This window comes from Rhinolophus ferrumequinum, chromosome 15 (assembly GCF_004115265.2).
Source record: "Rhinolophus ferrumequinum isolate MPI-CBG mRhiFer1 chromosome 15, mRhiFer1_v1.p, whole genome shotgun sequence".
In the NCBI taxonomy this organism is placed as follows: domain Eukaryota; kingdom Metazoa; phylum Chordata; class Mammalia; order Chiroptera; family Rhinolophidae; genus Rhinolophus; species Rhinolophus ferrumequinum.
Window position 1 is genome coordinate 33,497,044 of NC_046298.1, and position 14,467 is coordinate 33,511,510.

The 14,467-nt window shown below is 58.9% G+C and overlaps 1 protein-coding gene across 4 annotated transcripts in view; it reads right to left on the bottom strand.

The window, feature by feature from the left end:
- The window catches only part of CBFA2T3 (CBFA2/RUNX1 partner transcriptional co-repressor 3), a 91,856-nt gene that overhangs the window by 2,073 nt on the left and 75,316 nt on the right, over positions 1–14,467 (bottom strand). For 3 of the 4 annotated variants that reach the window (XM_033128320.1, XM_033128323.1, XM_033128324.1), the window contains 8 exons: positions 14,077–14,318; positions 13,839–13,928; positions 8,883–9,064; positions 8,011–8,234; positions 4,126–4,211; positions 3,307–3,505; positions 2,699–2,767; positions 992–1,182 (listed from right to left, as the gene is read on the bottom strand). In XM_033128320.1, the coding sequence (XP_032984211.1) occupies positions 992–1,182; positions 2,699–2,767; positions 3,307–3,505; positions 4,126–4,211; positions 8,011–8,234; positions 8,883–9,064; positions 13,839–13,928; positions 14,077–14,318 (1,283 nt within the window). The remainder of the gene's footprint in view (positions 1–991; positions 1,183–2,698; positions 2,768–3,306; positions 3,506–4,125; positions 4,212–8,010; positions 8,235–8,882; positions 9,065–13,838; positions 13,929–14,076; positions 14,319–14,467) is intronic. The other variant, XM_033128322.1, reaches the window with a different exon arrangement.

Consider the following 14,467-nt stretch of genomic DNA (forward strand, 5'->3'; position numbering starts at 1 on the left):
CCCCCAGACAGATTCATGCGGGGCGGGGCTTATAGGACCACAGGGTCCTCAGGAGGGCAAGGAGCCACAGCCCCTTCCCTCTCTGCCAGGAAGCCCTCCTGACTCACCGGGGCTCCAATACAGAAGGTGGGGGCCCCCGACAGACTAAAGACTGCCACGCTCTGACCTGGGGTGCATGGCAGGCCTTCCCCTACCATGGGGCTTCTCCTCCCTTTCCATGGAACTAGCCTAACCCAGCTGGCCATGTGAGCAGGGACACTGGTGAAGGCCCCAGGCTGTGGGACAGGGAAGCCCAAACCTGCCCTGGAGAAGGGCCCAGGTGCCCATTAGCCTCCAAGGCCTCTAGGATCCCAAGATCTCCTGCTGTCCCCTGCTCACTATGCTGGACCACACTGGCTTGCTCGGTCGTCTGCCAGGCATGCCCCGCCCCCACCCAGCCTTTGTCCCTGCTGTTCCTCCTGGGATGGCACTGCTCCCCTGATTCCTGTATGCTGGCTCACTTCCTCCAGAACTGCTTAGACATTACTGCTAGCGAGCTCTGCCTGACACCCTCGCCCTCCTTCCTACACACGTCCACAGCTTGAAATGCCCCAGGCTTCATGTCCACCCATCAGCATGAAAGCAATCTCACATTCTTCCCAATTGCGTGTATGTACCAGGAGCTGAGGGGGTGCTTTCAATGTCACCTGGGGTCTTCATATCCTCCTCCTGCTGCCTGCTCTCACAGGTTAGAGACAGCCTGAGCTTTGGCATCTGCCAGCCTGGGTGTGAATAATGCCCCCCACCCCACTTCCTAGGGAGTGACTGGGGCAAGCCTCCTCCCCCTTGGAGCCCTCAGTTTCCACATCTGTACAATGGGGACATCCACAGGACCTGCCTCACCAGTCCATGGGGGGTCAAGAGAGTTCACTAGGCTGCCAAGGTCAGAGCTGGGAGGAGGCAGAGGGGCTCAGGACCTGGAGGTGGGGTGGGCTGTGGGGCGGGCACCTACCTCACTGGAGTCCTCCTGCTGGTTGATGACGGTGAGGGCATCCTCTGAGGCCTGCCGTCTGGCCTCAGCCAGGGCCCGCTCCATCTTGGCGCGCTCTGTGCTGATGAGCTCGTGGGCCTTCCGCTCGGCATCCGACACGGCTTTCTGCAGCTCAGACATCGCCTGCCGCTTCACTTCATTCACCGCCTCCTCTGGAAAGGACACTCGGCTGGGGTCACGTGGGCCAGCCTAGGTGGGTCTCCCGGGCCTCCCTGTCCAGGACTTGCGTACAAAGGACCTTGTGCATCCCTGCACTCGTGTGCAAACATGGTCATGGGGGAGATCTCCAAACTCACCCTCCCCTGCAGGGTTCTCAAACGCTAGCGTGCTGTGGCACCTCGAAAGGGTAGGGGCCAGGCCCACCCCCAGATTCTCATTCAGGAGGCCTGGAGAGGGCCTGAGAATCTGCATTGCTAACAAGTTCCAAGTGACGCTGCTGGACTTGGCACCCACTTTGAGAACCACAGCTGTACTGGTTTGCCCCAAGGACTGTGTGTCTTCCCCTGCGGCCCCTCCAGAATCCGTCCAGAACGCCTGGGTTAGGGCTCTGCATTGCTATTTCCCCCCAAAGCCCTCTATTATGTCCTCCACACTCAACACCTCACGTCTGAGGATTCAGAGCACTTACTGTTCTTGCTGTGGCCAGAGCATCTGCTCAGATTACATTGCACCCTCCAACACTGGAAACATCACGGCCCCCAGCCCCCACTGAACCATCCCCAATGGCCTTTCAGACCTGCTTCAGTTTACCTGGCAGTGCCGTTCTTGCAGCATTGTGTGAGGGAGGCTGGGCTGGGCTCAGCAGGGCTCCCATTGAAGAGGCTGAGACAGACCTCGAGCCTCCCATCCAGTGTTTGCACACTGTGTGCTGGCAGCGCCAGCTGCAGCGCCTGCCCCCATGTCAACTGTCTGAGCTCCACATGGTTGGCACCAAAGTTCCCATAAGGCCCTGCCACAGGCCAGAGAGAGGCAAAGGGGACAGGCCCAGGGAAATAAGGGTCTCTGTCCTCCTGTCTAGGCCTGCCCCCTGCATCGCTCTAAGCAGCTGCTGTCTGTGGTCCCTCAGCCTCCAGCTATGGGCTGGGACCCTCCCTTCTCTGTGCTTTCAAATTCCTGAGATGGCCTCCCTCTAGCTCACCCTGCACACTGAATCCATCCGCAAAGCCAAAGACATCTGGGACCCCACCTCTTTTCTGCACTGCCACCACCCCTTCTGAGCTCCTGCCTGTCTCTCTCGCTGCCCCCTGGCTCTGGCTTCTGCCCAGCCCATCCCTAAAGTCCGTTCCCACGATGCAATAAATGTCCCCCACAGCAGTCCCCTGTTGCCGTGTTCAATGCTATGCCCAGAAGGCCACATGAACTCCAGCTCTAAGTGCCTGTCTTATGTGTGTGTGTGTCTTGTGCACATGCGTGTGCATGCTGGGCCTGAGGCCCTGCTTGCTCTACTGAGACATGGTGCCCCAGGAGGTGCTGGGTGGCAGTCGTCCTACCCTGGATACTGAAAGCACTATAACCCCGCTGGGAGCCCCGTCTGCGAAGCCCTGTGAGCTTTGCCCTGAGCCGGGGGCCCAGCTGAGCAACCCACCAGACGGAAGCTCCTTGCAGACAGACAGGGCCAGAGGGTCTGGGTCCCAGCCCCCAGCTCCCTCTCCCACCACCCTCACTCACCAGCTTTCCTCCAGATCTCCTCGGGCATGTAGCTGGAGAGGGTCCTAGGCATGAACTCCCGGTGCACGTCTGAAACACAAGGGCTAGCATCACACACAGGACGGGGTCACATTCCGCTGGGCCACTGGACCATGGCACGAGTGTGCTCTTGGTGGGGGTCCCAAGAAACCCATAAGTGGAAACGTTGTATCATTTCTGGGATGAGGGCAGGGCAGCATCAGGAAGGGGAAGGCTCTGGAGCTGAAGACCTTGGACTCAGCTGGGAGCTGGGCCCAGCCTGAGCCTCTTTTGGTTTCCACGGTCATCATCCAGGGGATGAGTGGAAAGCATCGGGTCCTCCCAGCTCTGAGCCCCTGGCCCACCAGAACTGTGCGTCTGGGCTTCCTAGTGGGTCAGGTGGTATCCTTGTGCAGAGCAAAAAAGGCACCTCTTTTTCAAGTGAAACTGTTTTGGGTGCTATTTTATTGCAGCGCCTCTATAAGGGGCCTGCTCTCATGGGCACTGGCTCAGTCCTGTACCCCAGCTTCATGTGCCCCACAGGCTCCCTGCACTCCCCCTGTGCGACTCCCAGCATTGCTCCCACTGCCCCTGCCCCAGCCAGCACGCACCTAGCTGAGACCCCTCTGTGCCGGCAGAGCTGCTGAGAGGCCGGGTGGGGGTGGGCGCAGGGCCCTTCTTGGTGTCCTCAGCGTCGCTGTAGCGCCTGACCCAGTGGTTGAGCTCCTCCCGGTCAGCCTCCTGGCACCGGCGCAGCACCGTGAGTGACCGCCGTGTCTTCTCAGCCATGTCCATGATACAGTTCAGGAGCTGCCGGTGAGTGGTCGGGTAGCCTGAGTGTGGGGCTGGGGAGGCCCCTGTCCCACACTCTGGGCCTTGGCCAGCCTGCTGTCCAAGAGGGCCGGCCCTGGGGGACTCAAGACAGGGGTATGAAAACCCAGCTCCACTGCCTGGAAAGATCCCTGAACAACTGAGGTGGCGCTGGAGATGGCCAACTGGTCTCTCCCCGGAACCCCCAGCATTGAGGGCACTTCATTTGAATGCAGGGGGCTCAGGGACCTCCTTTCCAAACTCGAGGTAAGGTCTGTCCCGCAGAACACACCCGGCCATCACCACCCTGAAGACCACACCTTCTGCCTGGGCTTCCTCCCAAAAAGGGAGCAGGGGTGAGCATGACCCTGGAAATGGTAGTGAAGGGTTCCCACCCCCATGCCAAGTGACCTTCCCCTGGGAGACTCTCTGCAGGGGCAGAGAAGGGAAGGTTCTGAGGGGCTGACCAGAAGTGGAAGGCGGGCTGAGATGGTGCTCCCCCAGGCCCCGCCCCATGCCCCCCAGGGTGGGCACAGAGCAAAGGGGAGCCCACGTGAGCCCTGCCCCTGCAGCCCCACAGGTCACCATGGCGCGCCCGTGTCCCTGGCCTGGACACTCACGTTGTTGAGGTGCTTCCATTCCTCAGCCCATTCTCGCTCTGTAAGCCTGTGGTCAATCACTTCCTCTGGCCGAGACCCGTGGACTGCTGCAGGAGGGGAGTGGATGTTCATGCCCCACCCCACACTCCCCCAAACCCTGCCCGTGCTCCCCAGCCCCCTCCACAGGTTGTGCCCACCCAGGTAAGACGGAGAGGGTAAAGAAGGGGACCCTGGGTACTGACCCTCTGCCCACTGCCCTACAAGTGTCAGGAACAGGCCTGGCCTCTACTCAAGGCTCGGGAGGAAGAGGCCCTTGTCCCCATTCCTTGCTCTGGCTTTGGCCATCCTTCCCCCACCTCCCTGTCTCCAAATCCTGTTGCTCTCACTCTGTCTGGCCCCTGCTGCCAACCGAGCCTGCCTCAGACCTCACTTCTGGAGCGTCACCACTGCGCAGAAGCCCTCAGGGCCTCCATGTGACTGCCTAGCTCCAGCCCAAGCTTTACCACTTCCTCTTAGCCAGCTGGACTCCTGTGTGTCTGTCAAAGCCCGAGTCACAGGCCCTCTCCTTCTCAGAACTGGGCCCTTAGAATTTCTTGAACCCCGCGTATCTCTAGTTGTTTAGTAATGGTAGGTGTTTCCTTGTTTATTCTTGGTCCCCATCCTCCAACAGGCTGTGTCAGTACACAGGCATATCCCGTTCTCCTCAGTGTCCACTGGGCTAAGCTCTTAGCCCGGCAAGTGTTCCAGCTTATCTGCTGGGTCTCAAGTGAGCCGGTTCAAGTGTGGTCTTCTGGGAGACAGGGGGTGTTGGGGAAACCAGCAGTCTTGATGCTATTCCCCATGGGACCTGGGACCCCCATCTCACCTCTCCAGGCTTCAGTTTCCCTACCCTGCCTACCTCTGGGGGTGTGAGATGACTTTTAAGAAGGCACGTTGGTGGGGAGAGCCCGAATACAAACAGGCTTTGTGCCAAGTCCTTTATCCCTTTCATCCCTGTGTTGACCTCCAAGGGAGGGTCTGCTATCATTTCCAATTTATAGATGAGGGAACTGAGACTGTTTAAGGGGAAATGTTTGCCCAAGGTCAGCCTGAACAGAGCTGTGCCCTCCACCACTGGCTGGTGCAATGGGGTGTCCTCCACCCAATCAGAAACAAAACCACCGTGAGCTGTGAAATAAGCACAAGTGCAGCAGCGTCTGTTCCCACCAGGGCTCCTATGGTTTTTGACCCACGGAATGCTCTCACTGCTGCTGTTTTGGGTGCCCCTGCTTGTACTGGGGGACCCAGTACCCATCGATGCTTTTGGGTTGTGGTCTCTCTATTTAGCCTTTTTCAGCCCCTAAGGGTCTTTTAGCCCCCGGAAGCCAAAATACCTCCCAGATTGCAGCAGGGGTGGGAGGTGGTGGCCACAGTCCACTGTCCACGACCCTGCCCTGCTGCCTGCAGAACCACGGCCTGCGCCAACGCCCCAACCAAAATAGTGGCTGAGATCTGCCCAACAGCTGGTGTCTATTTTTGCATTAGCAGAAGCGGGTGGGAATAGCACCTGCCTGACTCGGCCACAGGGAGCCAGACGCTGTCACCTGCTGCCTGGGCCCGGGCCCTGGAAGCTTCCGCAGGGTGGGGGCAAGGAGGCCTCCTTGTAGGGAGCGAGGCCTCTGCTGACCCTGCCTCTCGGCCCCCCATTGGTGCTCTGGGCCTCTGTCTCAGGGGCGGCTGTTTCTAGGTACACTGGGGGATGGGGGCGACCCTGGGGGAGGGGCTGATCTGTTCATCTCTTTGCAGTCAGGCAGATGTGGCTAGAAGACTTTGGGCATGTCAGTTATGCTCTCTGAGCCTCAGTCTCCTCATCTGTGATGTGAGCGTGCCCACATGTCACACACATATCAGAACACATCAGGGCCCGCTGCCTTCAAGAACTGAGTAATGGATATAATGCAAGTAAGAGGCGGGTGCTGCCCAACCAGCCTTGTTGCCACTATTATTAATAACAGCTGGGTGTCACAGCACCCACTGTGCACTGGGTTAACTTCCTCCATCCTCACACAACCCTGAGGGGTGAGACTCCTGAGAGACCCAGCCGACAGAGGAGGAAACTGAGGCACAGAGGTCACGTGACCCGCCCAAGGGTGTACTGTGGGGGAGTTATGGGAGCTAAAAGGACCAGGCAGTCCCAAGGCCTTGCTCTCACCATGAGACCTCCCTTCAGTGGCTGGGAAGCGCGACGCCCAGCGTTCCTGGGGCCTCCCTCATCTCCTCTCACACCGCAGGGCTCACCCAGTGACCATGCTCTTACGGATCTGGTGTTCATTTTTGTCCAGTTCCAAGAGCAGGACGGGCATGTGTGATCAGTGGGGCTCAGTGAGAGCTCACGAGTCCTAGAGGGTGCCCATTTTCCCTCATGGTGCCCAGACACACCTACGGGAGTGCCTTGGGGGCAGCAGGGGCTGCAGCTCCTGTGACCTGGGGACCCCACATGCCAGAACTCGCCCACCCACCCTGCCCATAAATGGGCTCTTTCTGGCTGGCCTGTGCATACCACCTGCGATTTTGCGACTTATAGGAAATGAACATTTGGTCATTCCGATGACCTAAATGTATTTCTTATATATGGTCTTCATCCAGGGCTCCTGGCTCACAGCTCCCCAAACCCTTGGAATTTCCTAAGTGTAGAGAGTAATAAAGGTGTCTTTTGTTAACGTTAATGAGGTGACTTTGGAACAGGATGGAGGCTGGTTGCCCAGAGAACCAACCACGTGAGCAGAGGGTTGGAAGTCTCAGCCCCAGCCCTCACCTCCAGGCTGAGGAGAGGAGCTGCAGGTTCAATAACCTACGGCCAACGATTTAACCCATCGCGCCGAGGCAGTGAAGCCTTCGCGAACCCTCAAAAGTATGGGGTTTGGAGAGCTTCCGGGCTGAGGAACACGGAGATTTGGAGAGAGTGACTCACTCAGCGTGGGCCTGGACACTTCACACCCTTCCCCCATATCTGTCCCTATGCATCTCCTCCATCAGGCTGTTCCTGGCTTATAACCTTTTATCATAAACAGGTAACCTAGTCAGTAAGTGTTCCTCTGAGTTCTGGGAGCTATTCTAGCAAATTAATTGGACCCCAGGGGAATCTCTGATTCACAGTTGGTCGGTCAGAAGCACAGGTGACACCTGGGCTTGTGACTATCCTCTGAAGGGGGGAAGGCAGTCCTGTAGGGCTGAGCCCTTACCCGTGGGCCCTGCTGCCATCTCCAGGTAGATAGTGTCAGAATTGAATTCGATTGGAGGACACTATTCTGGCGTCCAATTGCTTGGTGGTATGTGGTAAGCACATGTGGAAACTGGGCCCAGGACGTAATTTACTGCCCTTTCCCTGCGCTAACCGCAGAGCTCGTCAGCCTCCCCTTTCTTGTCTCTATAAGGAGATGAACACTTTTGTGCAGAAGCTGCAGGCGACTGAAGGCTGTGTGCCTGCAGACAGCCAGAGCCCTCAAATTGACTGGCTCCAGGTCCCCCACACCCCATACCTGCCCGTACCTGCCTCTGTCCAGCTGGAGGCCCCAGGACCAGGCACATCTACAACCCTGTCCCTGGGGAGGGAGGGGCCCTCCTGAGCCCTCAGGGTGGGCATGTCAAGCTGCCTGCCCCCCAGATGGATGTTCAGGAAAGATGGCTCTTCCTCAGCTGCTTCCCAGGGCAGCCCAGCCAGGGTAGGGCTCCCCTCTGGGCCCTGGGGCCAGCTCCCCACTCAAATCCTTTCTCTACACCCATTTCCTCTGCGTCCTTCCTGGACAGACACATGTACACAATAGCACTCAGATGTCCTCCCCCCGCCACAGGCACACAAGTGCTCCTGCCAACATGCATACTCGTGCCCCCCCCCCGCCCGCCCCTGCCCCCCAGCACACTGCTCACTGAGTTGTCGGTGGCGCTCCCGCAGCTCCCGCGGGTCAGGGTGGCGGTAGGAGTCCCGGGAATGGTGGGCCAAGGCCATGTCCTCGAGGCGGTAGTGTGGAGGCGGTGTAGGGTGGGGCAGCCCATTGCTGGGGCTGAAGCGCTGGGCGGGGCTCAGGGTGCATGGTCGTTTGCTGAGGTGGTCAGGGTGCATTGGGTCGCGGTCTGACCCATTCTCTTTGGTCCTGGCCCAGAGAGCAGGTAAGGAGCCAGTGGTCACGGGACCAGGAGCCATGGGCAGAGGTCCAAGCAGGAGGGGTGAGAGGGAGACAGAGGTGGTGGGCAGAGAGAGAGGGAGAGACAGAGACAGAGCGAGATTAGACCAGTCCGCTGGGGGCCCAGCCTTGACTCCGCCCCTGGTGTGGAGGCTTCGGGGCCCAGTGGTCAATAAGCCTGAGCTTCTGTCAAGAGAATGGGGAGAGGGAGACACCTTCTCCTAGCAGCAGGACAAGCACCTATTTCTGTCACCCAGCAGTGAGGGCCAGCCCAGGTGCCTGGGGACCTCAGGCTGCTGGATGATCAGAGTACATATCTAGCACAAAGGGAATAGCCCATAGGATTTCCTCCGGACAGACTCCTTCCTGCTTCTTTTCTTGTCCTCAGGAGGCCTCACCACAGCCCAGCAGGCAGCCTCTCGGAGATTCAGCCTGTGCAGTGGCCTCGCAGGTAAGGCTGAGCTCTACCAGCCTGCTCACTAGCTGCAGGCGACGGTATTGACCTGAATGCTCTCAGGCCTAAAATGAGGGCGCCAGCTGAGCTGTGGCACCAGAAGCGGCTCTGGACCCGGTCCCTCCACTGTCTCCCTCCCCAGCCGTAGGAAGCCCCTGCGGTACCTGTCAGGTGTCCTCCTCTTGCCGTTCTCATTCACTTCCAGCAGGAGCTCCGAGGAGTCAATGGGGGAAGAGGCATTGGCATCCAGCAGGAGCTGCTCGTGCTGGGCCAGGTACTGGGCAGGGGTCTGCTTGGCCAGGCGGGCGCAGTGCAGGAGTTCCCGCTGCAGCAAGGGCAGGTTTGCCTGTGGTGGGGAGAGAGGGGGGCTTCTATTTGCTGCTGATGGAGTTCAGAGCACGAGCTCCGCTCTGATGCCAGGCAGGGAGGCCGATGGCCAGCCTCGCTGTGTGACTTTGGGCAAGTTGCACGACCTCTCTGGATCTCAAGTTCCTCCACTACAACCTGGGAATGAGGGCAGGAAGGCAGGCTAGGCAGGACTATGCCCCCTAGGGCACACAGTGATTTGGGGCGCAATGGGATTCAAGACTCGAGCCCAGATCCTGGTCTCCCAGGCTGGGCCTCTTCCACTTTACCGAGCTCCCTCCCACGGTGGCATCTGGGGAGTGTGAGGAGGGAACCATGATGAGGATTCCTTGCCTGCACCCCATGTAAACCGTGTGGAGGAAGAAACTGAGGTTCCAAGAGAGGAAGTGGGCAGCCCCCCACACAGCTAACTGTAGATGGAGCAGCAGGGAGCAGGACTCCAGCATGTCTGCTCCAGACCCCCATGTGTGCTGGTGGGAAGCCCCTGCTCTCCCACTTCCTGGAAGTTCCCAGCCTGGCCTTGAATGAAGCTTGGAGTTCAGACTACGCACATTAGCATGCCCGTATCCTTCTGAGCAGTCACACAAGTCACCGCCTGTGGCTGTACCACCCATGATTCTTATAACCATCGGGGATGGACATTGCCACTTGGTTTCACATTTATGGCTAAGGACACTAGGGCACAAGGGGTGAAATGCTATGTGGGGTCGGGTGGGGCATAGGATTCCAACGCAGACCCTGCCTGTAACAACCGTGTGTAATGGCTACGCCCTCTTGCCTGTGCCCTGTCCTGGTTCCAGGGCCTCCCAGAAGGCACTGCTGAGGGTGGCGAGTGGGCTCCTCACGCGCCTTCCAAAGAGCCTTCCGAGAGCCACTGTGGGGGTGTGTGTGTGTGTGTGTGGGGGGGGGAGGCTGGCTGGGGGCCCAGCGGCAGGCCGCTTGGGAGAGCCAGAGTTCTAAGTATTTGTAAATAAATACAATTCTCCAACTTTCTCATGGCGTTTTCAAAGCTGCCACATAGCCCTCTCCTGCCTCTGCCTCCCCAGAACTCATTAGCGCATCCACCCGGACCCGATCAAGCAGCCAATGCAGTTTTGTGCAGCAGCACCGGCTGCCAGGCCTGTTTTTCTATTTGGATAGCTGAATGAGGGCCAGCCCGCCATCTGTCGAACACGTTAGGAGCATGAGCTGGGAAAGGAGGTCCCGGGAGGTCTGCAGACGCCAAACATCCTCCTCTCCCTCGATGGCCCCTCCTCTCCCATGCTGTGTCCCCTCGGCTGGCCCAGCAGGGCGGGGACAGCACAGGCACCGGCTGGGCGCTGTTAGGGCGGTAGAAACATCTGGATTCCTGGCCGGCTGGAGCCAGCTGGGAGCCGGGACCACGGGTGGAGGCTGGCCGGGTGGGGCCGCCTCTCCCAGCTTCTGGAAAGCCCCACCACTCAGCTATGCACAACGTTGGGCTCAGAAGAGGGTGCTGGGGACCCAGGGTCCCTGGGTGGGGGGAACAGGGACTCCAACCCAGAAGGAATGAGTGGAGACTGTGGAGAGCCGTGTCTCACAGATTCCCGTGGTGCAGCAGTCTCCACTGTGTCCCCAAAGGCCCAGGATGCCAGGAAGGCCTTGTCACTTCTGTGCTAAACAGACTAAACTGGTCTCAAAAAGCTCTCTGGATCCCAATTCTGCCATCTGAAGGTTCTGATGATGCAGGAAAGACCGGAACTACCCTCTTCACAGATGGGAACTCTGGAGAGAGGGAAATTGGTGTTTGCAGAAACAACCACAGTGGTAGTTGAGCTGACGACTCCCACGTAACAAGGTTTTACGATGTTTCTGCTGCTTCACCAAGCACTTCATCTATTGCCCACACAGCCTGCGTGACTGTGGGCCCTGTGGCCAGCCCACTCTATTCTGCTGTGTGATCTTGGGCAGGTCACTTTAACGCCTCGGACTTCTGCCTCATCTGCGACTGGAACTGTGAAAAGCACCCGCTCCTCCCGCCCTGGGTGTAAGAGGCTCCTGTGAGCTTCGTGCGAAGGAACACATGCATTCCCACCCGTGTGAGGCGGGTTGTCACATCCCGGTGATCGGGCAGAGGACTGAGGCTGGAGTTTTGCAGAAGCCTACCGTTGGAGCTGAGGTTTGAGCCAGGTGGTTAGCCCAAGCTGCCCTCTCAGCCACAGTGCCTGCCTCTGTACAATGGGACAGCTCCAAGGGCTGCTGTGAGAGTGCGTGGCTGCTGCCCACACTGCGGGCCTGGTGCACTGTGAGTCCTTAGGAAGACGCCAGCACCATGCTAGCAAAGGTCACAGAGGGGAAACCAAGTTGGCCCTGTGGGCTGAGCAGGGGGCACTTCTGCTGGGTTCCCCCACAGTGCTCTGCATTTTACAGCAGCCAGGGCTTCTGCAATGAGGTGGTGGGGGCCGTTCCCCAGGCAGGACCATGGGGCCAGCCTAAGCCTCGTCAACAAGCCCTGGAAACAGAACTGGCTGCACCCCAGGAGCTCCACGTCACTGAGAGGAATGGACTCTGTGACCTTGACAGTCCCACGGCCCAGGGCCCTGGGTGGGATCCCCGGCTCCAGGCATGGCGGGCAGGCCCCTTACCCTATTCCCCTTGCCCTATTGGGAGAACAACTGAGGCATGAAAGCCCTAATAGCATGTGAGAGACACTATGGACAGAGGGGAAACCGAGGCAGAGAGGTACCTGGGCAGGCAGTGCTAGGCTGGGCGTGTCCTGTCTGGTGCCTCTTTGGGGTGTATCTGGAAGGATGCTAGGGTGTGACGCGTCGTGGGCAGGGGGCTGCAGACCTGGCTGGGGCGAGCAGGGGACTCAGATGTTGGCCCTGCCTCTGCTCCTCGGATAAACAAGGGCAGCTGACGCGGGCGGGCGGGACATCTGCTGTAAATATTTGATCCGACAGAATAAGCAGGCGCACTGTGTCCCCAAAGATGGGGAGCGGTGGAGTCAGCAGTAAGTTGAAAAGAGGAGAGAGAAGGGAAGGGCTCCTAATGAATTGCAAATGACTGCCAGATGGGCCCAAACCCTGCTCCATGCCAGCAGCCTCTTTGTCACCACCTCAGGAGTGTGAGCACAGTGGGGTGTGGGCAGGAGGGCAGGAAGGAGGGAGGGAGGGAGGGAGCAGATGTGGGGGCACGACGTGGGGTCCCCTTGGTGAGAGACTGCAGGGAACAAGGTGCCGGTCTGTGGCGTGGCCTGTGAAGGCCGGGGCAGGGGTGGGGTGGGGGTGGGGGTGGAGTCTGATAAATCCAGGTTCCAGCCTCAGCTCCACCAGCGGGGCAAGACCTCACGGCCTCAGTTTCCCTGCCTGTTCATTGGGAATGGTGCCTGCTGGGGGTCAGCAGGGGCAGCTTTGAAAGAGTTTTGCGAAGCATACCTCGTCTGCAGAACATTTTTAATTCCCCCGATGAGGATAACCCACATGAATTGAGCCTGTGCCCAATTCTTCACGTGCATTTTCTCAACAGCCTCAGAATGATTCCTACTTTACAGCTGCAGACACTGAGTACAGAGGAGTGAACCAGCCTGACCCAGGCCACCAGGGTGTTTCAGTGGCAGGGGCAGGGCTCAAACCTGGGAGCGTTTGCTCTGGTCTGTCCTCAAGATCCTCTGGAAGGCAGCCCCACCAGGCCTGGCCATGCAGTGAATAGGCCCGGGCTGGAAGCATCTCGCAGGCTCGGGCAATGGGAGCCCCGAGGAGAGTCCAGCAGCACTCACTGTGGGCGTCTCCCAAGTGCGACCCCTGACACTGACCTTGGGAGGTACACAGCAGCAAAGGGTCAGGGGGTCAAACACATTTGGGAAGCATTTCATCTCGGCCCCTCTGAGATGTGTGTGACCTTTGTTTGGGGAAGTGAAGACCCTGAAAAGCACCACAGTGAAGACGCTGAGCTAACATGGTCTAGACCTGTGCTTCTGCTCGTTAACAGGTTCTGAGTCAGTGGGCCGGGAGCCGAGCCCAGGAACCTGCACTGCTCACAAGCCCCTGGTGCTGCTGCTACCCCAGTGCCAGCTATTCCCACTGACAGGCCTTGGGGCATTGTTTGCCTCCCGTGTTTGGCCACACGACCTTCTTTTCATCTGATAGCCATTCATCTATCCACGTTTCCATCCACACACCCACCCACCGTCTGTCTGTCCAGCCATCTATCCCTCCATCTGCCCACTGTCCCTCTCCTCCTCACTGTTTCAGCCACACGGCCCCCTTGCTGTCCCTCGAACACAGTGGGAACCCCCTGCCTCAGGGCCTTTGCACATGCCTGGAAAAGGAAGGCTCTGTGCTCCGCTATCCACCTGGCTCCCTCCCTCCCCTCCTCAGCCCTTATCATTTGTCCCCTCCTTGTGGTTGGGCACAGAATTTATAGCCATTCCTGGTTACCTGCCTCTTCTCCCACCAGCCATTGGCTCCAGGAGGGATTGTGCCTGCTTTGCTCACAGCTATATCCCCAGGCCTCGCACAATACCTGGCACATGGTAGGTGCTCAAAAAATAGCAGTTCAGTGGACGAGTTGCTTTAGCCAAAAATAACAGGACTGACTGGGGAGTTCTGTCTTAGAGCAGTGGGGGAGGTGGCTGACTAATCCAGTCTGGCAACTAGTTTGCAGCCTTAACTAGTAGGAATCGGTCCTGACTGGTCCCGGGTGGGCTTAGCATGATGCCTGGTCAGAACTGGCAGGGAATGGACTCAGGGCTCCTGGGGGAGGCCCCGGTGTGAGGGAGCAGGGTTTGCCATTACCTTCAGGAAGGGGATGACGAATGGGCGTAGTGGGAAGTTGGTAGCCTCCTGGAGCTTGGAATGAAACTCCTCAATGGTCAGCGTGGAGTTCTGAAAGGAGAAAAGCACTATGCATCAGCCCAAGCCCCGTCCGTCCAGCCTGGGGAGGGCGGGAGGCCTGAAGGCACGGCACGGCCCAGTGTCACCGCGACCTCGCTTAGCAGCACATGGCCTCCTTGGCCGTGCTGCCTGGACTCACCACAAGCCCCAGCACTAGCGTGCGCACGCGCTCCCCGATCTCTGGGGAGATGTCGCTGCCGAACTGCTGCAGGGTGGTGAGGAAACGCTTGAGTTTGCTGAGCTGCCGTGCCCCGCAGGCTGGGGGCAGGTGCTGTGTGGACAGCGAAGCCGTGGATGAGGTGGCTGGGCCATTGCTGAAGCCATTGGGCGTGGATGGGGTGCCATTGATGGCCGTCGGTGAGTGGCTGCTGCCGTTCATCACTGTCGGGGGGAGAAGCGGGTGTGAGAAGCACAGCAGAGAGCTGCCGTTGCCCCCCACCGCCCCACCCCAGCTAGAGCCACAGGGATGCCCCATGGGTACTGACACCCTTCACAGATTTGCAAACTGGGCCTGGAAAGGTGTGGCTTTG